This window comes from Euprymna scolopes, chromosome 12 (assembly GCF_053919585.1).
Source record: "Euprymna scolopes isolate OS-2025 chromosome 12, ASM5391958v1, whole genome shotgun sequence".
In the NCBI taxonomy this organism is placed as follows: Eukaryota; Metazoa; Mollusca; class Cephalopoda; order Sepiida; family Sepiolidae; genus Euprymna; species Euprymna scolopes.
The window spans coordinates 82,223,207-82,236,651 of NC_136493.1; the positions used below are offsets into that span (position 1 = coordinate 82,223,207).

General features: G+C 34.3%; 1 protein-coding gene across 1 annotated transcript in view; it reads right to left on the reverse strand.

Moving 5' to 3' along the window:
* Nucleotides 1-13,445, reverse strand: part of LOC145291611 (uncharacterized) — a 41,464-nt gene that overhangs the window by 23,785 nt on the left and 4,234 nt on the right. The window contains exons 2-4 of the mRNA XM_080137686.1: nt 11,653-11,718; nt 4,553-4,676; nt 3,749-3,848 (exon numbers count right to left, since the gene is read on the reverse strand). Of these exons, the coding sequence (XP_079993812.1) occupies nt 3,749-3,848; nt 4,553-4,676; nt 11,653-11,718 (290 nt within the window). The remainder of the gene's footprint in view (nt 1-3,748; nt 3,849-4,552; nt 4,677-11,652; nt 11,719-13,445) is intronic.

A 13,445-nucleotide genomic window follows, 5' to 3' on the forward strand; every position in this document is an offset into this window, starting at 1 on the left:
CAGTGCTCTCCACCTCTTAATTACTCGTGCAAATGATTGCACGTTATCGCAACAGCCGTTTACCATTGATTTCTCGTTGGTATCGGCCATTGGTGTTTCCTGAGGTTTGAATGACAAAATGCCTGAACTACATACTTCCAGTGGAAATCTGCTTAGTACTCTCCTATCTCGGACTTTCCATACTCTCTGACTCTTCACAACTAGTTGGTGTGGTGCCAGTCGATGTCATCTATAGTGTTTTTTGGCACTTCACGGGGAATGTGGACCTTGCGTAATGTGTTTTCATTTAATGGCTGCTCCATGAGGTTTTCTTTCACTTTCTTCGTATATATCTTATACATTTTTTTTTAATCGAGCATGTGTTTTTTTATTTATTTTTTTAATTAAACTTGATTCATACTTTTTTTCGTGCTTGTTTTTATTTTATTTTCATTTTATTTTAATTCATTTTATTATTATATTATATTTTCCACACTAATATTTTTATTTTTGCTTACATTTATTTTTTCATACATATTCAAATAATGCTTTTGGCTCTTTTTTGCCTCAAATAGAACCACCAAAAAAGTTTCTGTGATTAAATAAACCAATGAAAACCTTTTGCGTATGCGCTTTTTAGGGAGCAACCATTAAATTAAAACCTGTTCCCCATGAAATACTTTTTTTTTTATCATTATTGTTGCTGCTATAATAATAATAATAATAATAATAATAATAATAATAATAATAATAATAATAGTGCTTGTGCAGTGTACGCACCATGCTATATTTTAGATAGGATTTTCAAGTTACATTTTATGGTATCTTTTATTTTTCATTAAATTGTTAGATGAAAGTGCAGAACAGTTAGAAAGCCCAACCAGATAAAATGTTATAAAAAAAACAAACAAACAAAAACTTTAAGTTTTAAATATATTTCAAAGAAATAAATTACGCCCGGTGCTAAAATAATGAATTCATTGATCGTTTTAGTTAAAAAAAAAAAACCGTTGTGAAAAATGCTTCTAACTTTAAAATATTTGGAAATACTCAACGGAAAGTTCTATTTATTATTAAAAGAACGGACTGAAAAATATTCTCATATAAAACTGTTGTTTTGCAGTTTAGAAAAATAAATAAAAAGAAATATTTGATTTCCTCCGATAGATATAAAATTAAAAAACAATCCACTTACTATTATATTTTGTTAGATTAAAATTATCCTAATGTGCAATTATTATAATAATTGCAATTATATAATTATCCAAATGGAGAATTGTTTTCTCTCTAGGAGAATAAAAAATATGCACAATCTAAGGAAATGAAAAATATTTTTTTATGGCCACATGGTTGAACACCAGAAACTTTCTTTACCTACATGTTGATCTGGTAATGACGTCATGCTGTCATGTTCATTGGCCTACTCTCTTGGTAGCCGTGGTATAACACAGCATGAGTATGAATCCAAAAATTTTAAGTTCATGTTTATATTAAAAAAAAAAGAGGGTGTATATCAAGAAAACTCATATTGCAAGATGTTATTTCTGAGACTGCATGCCTCTCTCAAACATGGGCCAAAGTCTTCATATTGTATGAAATATTGTCAAACTTATGGAAGCGTTAATCAGGCTGAGTTTGTGCATGTCACTGTTTTCAAAAAACATCCAATGGTTATTATAGTTATCAAAAAACATCCAATGGTTGTTACTATTATAAAAAAACATCCAATGGTTGTTATTGTTATCAAAAAACATCCAATGGTTGTTATTGTTATCAAAAACATCCAATGGTTGTTATAGTTATCAAAAAACATCCAATGGTTATTATTGTTATCAAAAAACATTCAATGGTTGTCGTTGTTATCAAAAACATCCAATGGTTGTTATTGTTATCAAAAAACATCCAATGGTTGTTATTGTTATCAAAAAACATTCAATGGTTGTTATTGTTATCAAAAACATCCAATGGTTGTTGTAGTTATAAAAAACATCCAATGGTTATTATAGTTATCAAAAAACATCCAATGGTTGTTATTGTTATCAAAAAACATCCAATGCTTGTTATTTTTATCAAAAAACATCCAATGGTTATTATAGTTATCAAAAAACATCCAATGGTTGTTATTGTTATCAAAAAACATCCAATGGTCGTTATTGTTATCAAAAAACATCCAATGGTTGTTATTGTTATCAAAAAACATCAGATTCAGACATCAATATGGGAAAATCATAAGTTGTAATTCCATCAAAATTTTCACCCTGACCAAATATTTTAATATGTTGGTATTATTAGAAAGTAAAGTCCAAAGAAAAAATTTCCAACCATTATGTTCTCCTTCTCCCAATTCTCGGTATCAAACCCCAGCGCACATCTGTCAGGACTTACTTCTGCCAAAGAGATACATCATCTCTGTCTGACACACAGGCTTTTTATTTGAAAAACCGACTGCATCTCATTTGCATATTTAAATCTCGTTACCTCACGTGACCACCAGTGCATAAACAGCAGGAGCAGCCATGTTTTTAGCCCTTGTACAAAGTCATGTTTGTACTACTTTTTAATATCACACCCCCTTGACATTTAAGATCAATAATTGGTCTCATAATCTGCCATCCATGTTCATGGTGTGACCATCATATAGGTTCTCTTCAGGAACTTCATCAACCGCCTTTTCCTCTGCTGGCAAGGAAACTCTCCGTATGTCTAAGATGTGATATGGCATTCCATAAACTGCCATTTTGTTTTTGGAGAGTACTTCAGTTACAGTACCTCTTCCCCAATGAGTTGTGCTACGAGAATTGGGGGGTCTCACCCACACGTCTTCACCAACCATGATTTCTGTGTGTGCCTGTTCCACTCTCTCTGTTACAACCAATGGATGTCGTCATTCGTATGTAAAAATAGATCGGTGTGACATTAACGTTTCATCTGGGCCAGCCATTGGTGCCATATTATACCAAAATACACCTTCTTGGGGCGAAAGTTGGCTTCTCTGCCACAGCTTTTATGGTGCAATGGTGTCTCTCTATAATTCCATTACCACTTGGGCAGTATGCAGCTCTAAAATATAGCTTAATGTTCCATTTTGCACATATGTCTCTAAAAAGTTCTGAGCAGAAAGACATACCAACACCTCTTCTACTGGCATCCTTTCCATAAACATCTCCTCGACAACTCTCTTCACCTCTTCTGCCATTTCATTTCTGATTTTCCGCCATATTGCTACTCTCCAAGACCCACAGTCAATCATAGTTAAAAACGGTTCATGTTGATAATGCATGATATCAATAGTCAGTCATTGCCGATTTTCTCCATGCAATTCCCCTTTTCCATATCTAGCTGGCACAGAGTCAATTGATTGACATTCCCTACATTGTTCCACCATCTCTTGGACATCTTGCATTGTGATGTGCAGATTAACTTCTCTTGCTAGGTATAAATTTCGTTCCTTTCCAAAATGATGCATCTTATGCAGATGTTTTAGATGCTCTACTGCACAACACACCATAGCCATGTCTTTCTCTTTCCTTAGCCAGACTTTCTTCACTCTGGTCAGCACATTTGCTTTATTTTTCTGTGATTGCACAGAGTTCGTCAGGATATTATGAAGAGAAGGATTCTATGATGCAAACTGTCTTATCTGTCTTCTACTGCCGAACTGTTACACAACAATAATATAAAAGAACTGCATAAAAAGTGGGCGAACTCTCATATGATCACATACTTCAAAGACAGGCACACAAAGAAGAATATAAAACAGTTTCCTTACCTGCACTTATTATGCTCAGAAGAAGAGAATCTTGAATATAATTAAAATTATTTGAGGCATTTTCTTGCCCTCCTGAAGTTACAAACAATGTAACAATTACCTGAAATACGAATTAAAATCTAAATATACAATATCTATATAAAAAAAACAATGCATTCATGATAATATTTGGTTGAAGTGATTGAGTGTAGAGTGAATATTAAAAAAAAAAAAAAAAAAAAAAAAAAAAAAAAGGCAAAAGAAAATAAAAAAAGGTTTTCGTTCTCTTTCATCGATCGGTTCAAAATGCCGGCAGTTGAAATATTGTGTGGGCGCATGTGTTACTTCTGAATCATTGTATTTTGCCAGAGGGAACACAGCATGACATTGCCCGACGAAGCAATTCAACTGAGATGGCAAACAGCTTATATATCTGGAGAACCGTTTTCCATTTTTAAAAATGGCTTTCAGGAGAAGCTGTAACTTCATAAATCTAAACTTGCGGGATCGAATATGAAAATATAAAGTTTCATCTCTACATTTATGTTCGATAGCTTTATCAAGAAAAAAGGTAGATATAAAAATCTGTTTTGTTAATAAGATATTTATTTGTTCATGTTGTTAGAAATAAAAATTAATTTCCAGTCGCTTTCATATTTATTTGGTCATGTTGTTAGAAATAAAAATTAATTTCCAATCGCTTTCATATTTATTTGGTCATGTTGTTAGAAATAAAAATTAATTCCCAATCGCTTTTATATTTATTTGGTCATGTTGTTAGAAATAAATAATTAATTCACAATCACTTTCAATGATTATACTTACTGCCAAAGAGAAAAGGACTCCCTTGAGTAAGGTAAGCACAGAGATTAAATTTCCGATATAGCTGACAGCAAAAATTATGATGAAAGCAAGACACCAAATGAATACAGGAATTATGTATAAATACCTGAAATTATGATGAAAAAAAAAAACAATTAATAAATCTGTGTTTTATTATTTTCCAATATTTGAATTATCAAAGAATTTGTTTGCTACTTTTTTATATCTTTTGATATTAATTTTATATACAGACGAAAAACAGTATATATAGGTTGATCATTTACTTGAAACATTCATCAGTTTGTATATACCAATCACAATGGAGTTAAAAATAAATCATAATTAAAAAGTTTGTTTTATTTAAAAATAAATTTATATAAAGTTTGAAAAATTCCAAGCTCAATGAATTCTTCGTTTAGTTCCAGAGCATATATAACGTAATATAATAGTTCTCAAATTTCCAAATATCATTTTTCTTAGCTGGTAATTTATTGCTTTTTTTTTTAAAGTTAATCATTACAATAGTGTTTCGTTCGTGACTAAAAATCTGCAAAATTATTTCTTTGCTGTATTTTTAATGGCTTACTCATCAAATGTTCACATTAAAAAAAAAACATAGAAAAAACACCATTTTGAACAACTTACATGGTTCATACAACCGAAACACTGTCATTTTTGTTTTTTGTTCCGAAGATTACAATCATACTGCATTTATCTTAACTAATTTCAGTTATTTTCGTATTTTTGTGAATTATTATTGGTGGTGGCCCGAGCTCATCCTCTAGGTATGGAACCAGCCAGCCATTATCCATCCAAATATGAGTTCTGCCTCATACTGCCCCCTAAGCCATGCGGGAGGGGGATACTCCATAAACCAATTCCGCAAGGACACTGGTGGCTGTTCGCCCGACCACTTCCAGGACACAGTCCACATGTTTGTGCCTTTGTCGTATTCCGCATGGAAGTCGAGTTCATCAAGAGTGATTGCCATGCAGACCTGGTGCTCACGTTGGGAAAACCTCACATCACCGGTGCTGTCCATGGTGATTTCACCCAGCTGTGTAACAGTGTCCATTCCAAGGAGAAGGTCGTATCCAAGAAGCTCTCTGTCGACCACCAACGCCTTCACAGCCACCGGAGGGCCATCGCCAATGCTTATATGGACAATGCTCACCCTACAACACAACAGTGAGCCTCGGCCAATGGTTAATACTGGGACCTTCTGCTTCATTCATGCAGTGCAACATTTCTTGTGTATGAGGGTTTGGGTGCATCCGGTGTCAACCAGCACTGAGCACCTACACCCATCAACTCACACTCTCACTACAGGAAGCACCTTGTTCACTGTTGCTTTGGGGAGGATGCTGGCGCTGTGGCTTCCTCCTCTTGCTCGTTTCCCAGACAATTCCATGCTACGTAACCTGGCTTGTTGCATCAGTGACAGTGTCCTCGTTTCTGTGCTCCATAGTCCGGGGTGCGCTTCGTACTGCTTCTGCAGTCTCTGGCGAAGTGGTTGGGGCCACCACATTTGTAGCACCGTGGACTCTCTGTAGGCGATTCCAGTGTATCAACTGCTGCCTCGACCTACTCCACATCGTCCTTTAGGATGTTTCAGGCTCTGGCCAACAACTCCTCCAACCCAAGCTCATTGAGCTGAGACGACGCCTGCAACAGCTGACTGGCATCATCGGGGAGCCCAGACAAAAAGGCGCATGACAATATTCGGTCCCTTGTAATGCCAAAGGGAGCAGCAAGCTACTTCAGGTCGGCTAGGTAGACGTCCACAGTCTCCCCTGACCCAAACCGACGTTCAGAGAATTGCCTCCAGGCAACAAAAGGGTCCGCACCGAATGCTCCATACAATGCTTATTTTATCTGCTCCATTGTCGCCTCATCCTCAAGCTGTTGGTACATGGCATAAGCCCCCTTAGTGAGCCTCAATGGGATGACCATAGCTGGCTCCTTAATTTTGCACAACTGGCAAACGTGCTCGGCCTTCTCCAGCCATTCAACCACTGAAGGACCAGCTGGGGACCCGTCAAACTCTGGTATCAGCTTCAGGTCGAATCTGTCCATGGTAAAAAATGTATGCCGAAATAGCTTGTTGTTGCAAAGAAAAAAAAGAGTACACAAAACCTCGGCTCACTGCAGCAGCGTTGTCCATCGGTACTTTCTGTAGACTCGTTTTCATGTCTGTCCCATCTGCTCCAGTGGCCTGTTTTTATAAAAAACAGAGTCCTCCAAATTTGCATATTTGCATATGTGCGTGAAAGCACAAAATATTTTGTGAGACTGCATTGTTATATAAGGCTGCAGAGGCCATCTTGGACCCTTTTCAGCATCATGATGCTGCGTCGGCAAAGCGTACACCAAGGCTGTTTTAGAAGTAAGCCTGTGTTCCTACAATGTTCGCCACAATTTTTATTTTTATTTTAAAACTTTTTGTTTCTTTGTATATCCACTTGTTTTATGTTTTATTTTACCATTCTTCAAGTTCTATTTTTAAGTTACATTAATTGCTATATTTATAATTTATTTTTCAATTAAAATACTCTTAATAAGGTCAAGTGATTTAAATTTGAAACTCGGCATTGTTTTTTCTTTTGTTTACTTTTTCGAAGGCTTAGTTGATAGTTAAATCTAAATTAATTCAATAAATTTTGTTAACATCGTCACTAATTATAAGATGATTTGTTATATGTATTTTAATATTTTATATCAACTTTATTTACGTTGTATGTATTAAGTTGTTTTTTTTTTGTTGTTTTTTATTTTAATTATTGGAAGTGAATTTGTTTTTCTTTTCTATTCTTAAGTTTCTTGTTGTTCTGCCATTGGATAGCATGTTGAGACCGGGTCGAGTACACTATGGTGGTGAACATCAGGAAATTGTTCTACAGGAATACATCACATTTTTATTTTAGTTAGAAAGGGGAAGAAAAAGATGAGGAGTGAGCCCCCTTAGTTAGACGAAGGATGTAGAATTTATGATTAAAAAACATCAGAAGAGATGGAAATGAGATGTGTGTTGACGACCACATTACGTGGTAATCGAAAAGACTGTCCTGTCTTCCACAGAATTAAAAACCAGTTGGTGGGCTCAGTTACAGCGCATGTTGAACACCTTTGAGCAACATCAATCAAGAAATGACAAATCCCCACGACAAAAAGGCTATTACAGAAAACATTTGCTGCTCCAAGAGAATCCAGCGATTCAGACAGCAATTCAGTAGCAGAACATGCTGACTTTCCAATTCAAACGTGTTGACATCAACGTGATAATTCAGATGATGTTTAAAATTCCATTGATGGAGCGCCATATCGTGACATATGGTGTGATATCAGGTGAAGGTATTAAAACTATATGGATATTTATGTAAAGAATATGACTATTAACCTTTCGACTTACAGGTGTGATTCCTCACAGAAGCAGCACATATAAAGGAGGTAGCAAGTAAATCATTTGTTAACGAATTAGACAATAATATCCAGGTAACCCAAACGGCCACTGGGATCAAGGAAATCGGGGCATATTCAGATCCTATACATGGAAGTTGGGTTGGCACATATGTAACTAAGATTAGCACCGAGGCACGGAAAGTATTCAGATAAACAAAGGTTTATAGCTCATAGTGATTATATGGTGTTGGTTGTACAGGTTAATGGCAATACAAGATTTAAAGGGGTTGTAAGTTTCTTTTCCAGCAATGTGGTCTCCAATAGTGAGTAAATTCTCAAATTTTTCAGTGGGCATTATTTTGGTGACGTTACAAAACATGAAGGAGATCCCTATCTATGAATTGCCTAAGAAAAATAAATGTTGATAGATGTAGGAAGAAAGCTGAAGAAGTCCTAGTTATAAGGGAGTAGCATAGGCATTGTAATCATGCATGTGTCTATCTGTATATGTGGTCTTCTATATTTTTTATTGTTTTTTTTTTGTATAAGATGGTGATGGTGATATGTCGGTGAATGGAGGGGAAAAAATTCAGTGAAAATGTTCAGGAGTGAGCACTTTGAAAAAATAGGATAGTGAGGAATGTTGAATGATGAAGGTCGTATGTATGAAAAATATCGACAATGCACAATCAGACGTCAAGAAAACAGAATTGAAATTTTGAAAGGCCATTTGAATAAAACAAAGGTGCATGACACTGATGCCAATCAAACGTCAAACAAAAATGATAATTGAAATTTTCAAAGACCATTTTTAATAAATCAATGGCGTTCAACTGCACTAGGTAGAGGCTCATCGTTTGCCAAAAGAGGGAGATGTCAGATGTCAAAAGTCACAGGCGATTACATATGAGAGGCCTGGATTGAGTTGAGAGTGTTTGTTTTGGCGAGCAGAAGCTGAGAGTTATTCGCCAAATTCCACACAGTGCCGTCTTTTTCCTACCAATCCATTATCCTTGTCCACTAATCAGATTCATCGTTGCTCACCACCAAAACCCACAATAAAGATCTATAAAGATATTTTGACTTAAAATGCAGCAGTTTAAAAATAATTTGTAAAATGGTGGATGGTCAAAAACTACCATATTCCAGTTCTTATAAAGTGCTGAGAAAATATCCCAAGTATTTCGTAATTGATATTAATGGCAAACACGACGCAATCAGCATAGATCAACTTAGAAAGGCAATTTTTGATAGTGAAACTCAATATTCTACTACTGACAGCATTAAAAAAGCAATTTACTTTTCTTCAACTGTAAACATTTCAAACGATTCTGAGTCATCCTGTTCAACAAATTTCACGGTAAGACATCTATCCAGATTTGTTCATTTCTCACAGTAAAAATATTGTGTATCATTTCCCATTCTTAATCGGCGTTTTTTTTTTTTGTTTTTTGTTTTGTTTTTTGTTTTTTTTCTAGAAAGGGGATATGTAACAAATCGTTATATCACAAACAGGTTCACCATGTACGTTCAATTGAAATTAGTGTAAGTTTTTAAATGGATGCTGGTTCGGGAAAACAACAGTTCGACCACACAAACAGATGGCGGAATGTTTACTACATGCTTCGTCATTTTTTTCATTTCGAGAAGATTGAGAGTGTTGCAATTTCGATTGTAAATACAGCACGCGAGAAATATCAAGTTCGTTTTACTGACACATTAGCCTTCCTACCTCCATCGAGAGATATAAAAATCATTAACCAGGAAATAAGCACGCTGAGGATTCACGCCTATGGATAAATACCTTACAAAAAGATTTCTATTTACACAAATCTTTCTCTTTTATCCAGACACGTGGATTTACGTAGCTGTCTACATCAAAACATTTCTAAACCTGTCGTATGACAAATATAATGGATTTTAATTTCATATTGATGAACATCAACCTTTCCCAATTCCATAATGGATTACCAGGCACAACACCACTCCATTAATAAAACAAAAAACTACTGTGTTAAATAAACTATTTCTTCAAACACTGTGTTCGAGTTGATTGCTAAATTTTTTTTGTGTTGTTTTTGAGTGTTGCATTTTATTTTATTGTTTTAATTATAAAGGAGTCTATGATATTTAAACGAATATTTAAATGGCATCAATACCCTCCTTTATAAATTGGTGACCCACACGTCAATACTCAAGCAATATCAATTTATAAAAGCTTGCAACTGAGAAGATATGTTCTATCTCATCTCTACGTTTTGACATAGTTTAACAACTCTGACACGTTTACAAACAGACGTCATATTTACGGAACACAGTTATTGTTCAAAAAGTTTAATGCAAATATAATTAAGTTTAGATCTCTGGGCACCTCCAAAATTCACCACAGAATTAATCCCCCTATATGTAAAACGATGTAACTTTATTATAAATTAACATTATCAATATAACTTTTGCACCATTTAAAAGAAGGGCAAAATAATACAAAATAATTAAAAAAAATTTTTTTCATCGTACAAATATAATGAAATTGCGGGACGAAAATCGTGTTTACATAATTGACGCTTTAAAATAACGTTCCCATGTAATAATCATCTCGAACGTGAAAATACCCGTGTTTAATAAATCTAGCAAAAATCAACTAATGGTGAGATCTTCGTTAAATTTTCGATACTCACCCATTTTAGAATGAAATTAAATATAAAATGCAGTTTCCGTAAAATATACGAGGAGAAATATTTTTTTAATTGTACGTGCCTCCCCCATATTTATTTTTTCGAAATTTGAACAAAATATATTTAAATCTATCGAAATTTCTATTTATTATGAAATATAAGAGTTCAAATAAGAAAAACATATTTATTTTTTTTAATTTAAATACACATTGAAAAAAAAAAATTTACCTTGAAGTTTCAATTAAAAAATGATATAAATTTAGTGTTATCATGTTTTTTTTAATAGCGTTTTTTCTAATTAATATGTACTATAATCAGTTGAATTGCCAAGAAAAAGAAACTTCGTAAACAATTAATTTTTAAAAGATTAAAACGATTAAAATTCCATTATTTTAAAATGTTCCCTTTCAACATAGATTTTTAATTAATTGTGTTTAATTTTTTTTTTTAATATCAAGTTTTAATATAAACATGACTCTTGTCAGATATTTTATCTCCAGATTAAAACCGATTTGAAAATATTATTGCACAAATATTAAGCATTTTGTAGCCCCCGCCTCATATTTTGTTTATCTCTTTTTACCGAACACAATATGGAAGCCGTAGTTAAGCAAATGAACATTCAGTAAAACCGTATTTCATATTTAATATACAAATATTTATAATATTATTAATCATTAAACTGTGTAAATCTTAAAACCTAACAAAATTATAACAAAGATTAATTATTAGTTGCAGTTTGAAGAAGACAAACAAAGGTTTTAAAAAATCATTAAGTCGCTTCTGCTTTCCCATAGTTCGTATAGTTAACACAAATCTGACGTCACAGAATCAATGATTCTGTGACGTCAGATTTGTGTTAACTATTCTGAGAATCATGCACTCCTTTTTTCACAATTCTTCACATTCGTTTACGTTTGGCAGTGATCTCGCTGTTAATTTTAAGTAGATTTAAAAATAAAAAATAAAAAAAAGGTTGTAATGATGGAAAATAAGAAGAATAAAAAATATAAAATAAAATATTCATACTTGATTCCAAGTAATTCGCCAAAGGATTCACTTCCTGCTAGTGCATAAAGAATCAGGAAACTTGACCTAAAACATAAAAATATAACAACTTATTCAATTAAATATCAGCTTCATATTTTCCAGAAATATATATGTAATTATCTCCCTTGCACTAATCAATTATAAGTTATATCCCTTGCACTAGTCAATTATAAGTTATCTCCCATTTAGTATCTCGGTAATTTCTCTTTATCATCTAACTTTTATTTGCATTCCTCAATATTCACATTTACGGCACATCAACCATTCAGGTGTGTTTATAAAAACGAAACCGAATGTACTTTAGTTACCCTGCTCTTGTACCCCTAGGCTGTGTCCCCGAATGGTTTGTATCCCGCCGTTCAACGCATCTGCAGCAAAAGCTCTCTCAAGCTATAGCAGTAGACGCAAGACTCATTTCTTTCTGGATAAATGGGTTTTATTCAGTCACACTCATTTTCCACGGTCGAAATCACGTCATCGTTTCCTGCCCTTAGAAGGAGAGTGGGGAGGGCTTGTATTTTACTACAGTTTCAGCTGACATTTATTTCTATCTTGCCCCCCACCCCAAGAACTCTGCCGACCCACTCTCTTGGAGAATCAGAAACATACTTTTTCTTGATTGTCATTATGTTGTGAATTCATTTGAAGTGTCGTGAGACAAACAAGAGTCTGCGAAAGTAGTTTGTAAGCCACTATACATGATAGACGGATAGTTGAAACTTTCTAGAGATTCTTGCAGTGACTTTTTTTTTTAATTTTCTTATCCGTTTGTTCAAGCTGGGGATGGGGAATCCTACCAGATGCCAAACATTCACCCGCTAACTCAGGTATACCAACAGAGAAATTTTTTAAAGATTCTGACCGTCCCTGTAAGTGCTATTGTTTGAATCTCTCTTGCACTTGGTTCACCGGGTATATTTGCCAGGTATCTTTTTAAATTGTATTTCCTGAGTTCAGCTGCTCCTATGATAACTGGAATTATAGAGATCTTCTTAAGATTCCAGTTTCTTTTCATGTCAAACATAAGATCTTGGTATTTCGTTATCTTTTCCTACTCAGTTCTGTTTAACCGAACATCATCGGGGCACTAACTTTTACAAAGGTTGCTTCTTTCTCCTTCTTGTCCCATATCACTATATCAGGTTTTATGGCTCCATTTTCTAAGTACATATCTGTAGAAATTGAATAGTCATAGTGGACGGTGAATGACTTATTTCTGACTAACCAGTATAGCTGCTATTGTGCATAGGAAGCAAGCATTCCACCATTTCAACTGCCATAAGTCAGCTACAAAGAGACCTAAATTTATCACGTCAAGAGACCATTGTAAGAGTTTAATAACTGCAGCTAAGAGTATTAATATTAAAATGATTAGGGAAAAAACAGAATCACAGAAATTAGGGGCATATAATTTCTGGAAAATCTACAAAAGTTAATAATGGGTTACAAACAATTCCTTCACCATCCATTCACCATGATGCCGTTTGCAAAGCAAAAGATAAGGTTTAACTGTTTGCCCAGTGGTTCGCTTTAAACTCTACCTTGAACTTCATAAACCACTCCCTCTGCAAATTTCCTACTAAAGACGGAAATTGAGCATGATGAACTGAACATCACCTCCTCCCATGTCATTAAAAACCTTGACACTCCAAGCATGTAGACCTGATCTTATCCCTACTATAGTAATAAAAATGCTCTAGTTTCCTCTCCAAACTTTACAACAAATTCCTTGCTGAACATTGTTTATCTGATAGCTGGCAAATGCCTCTGTC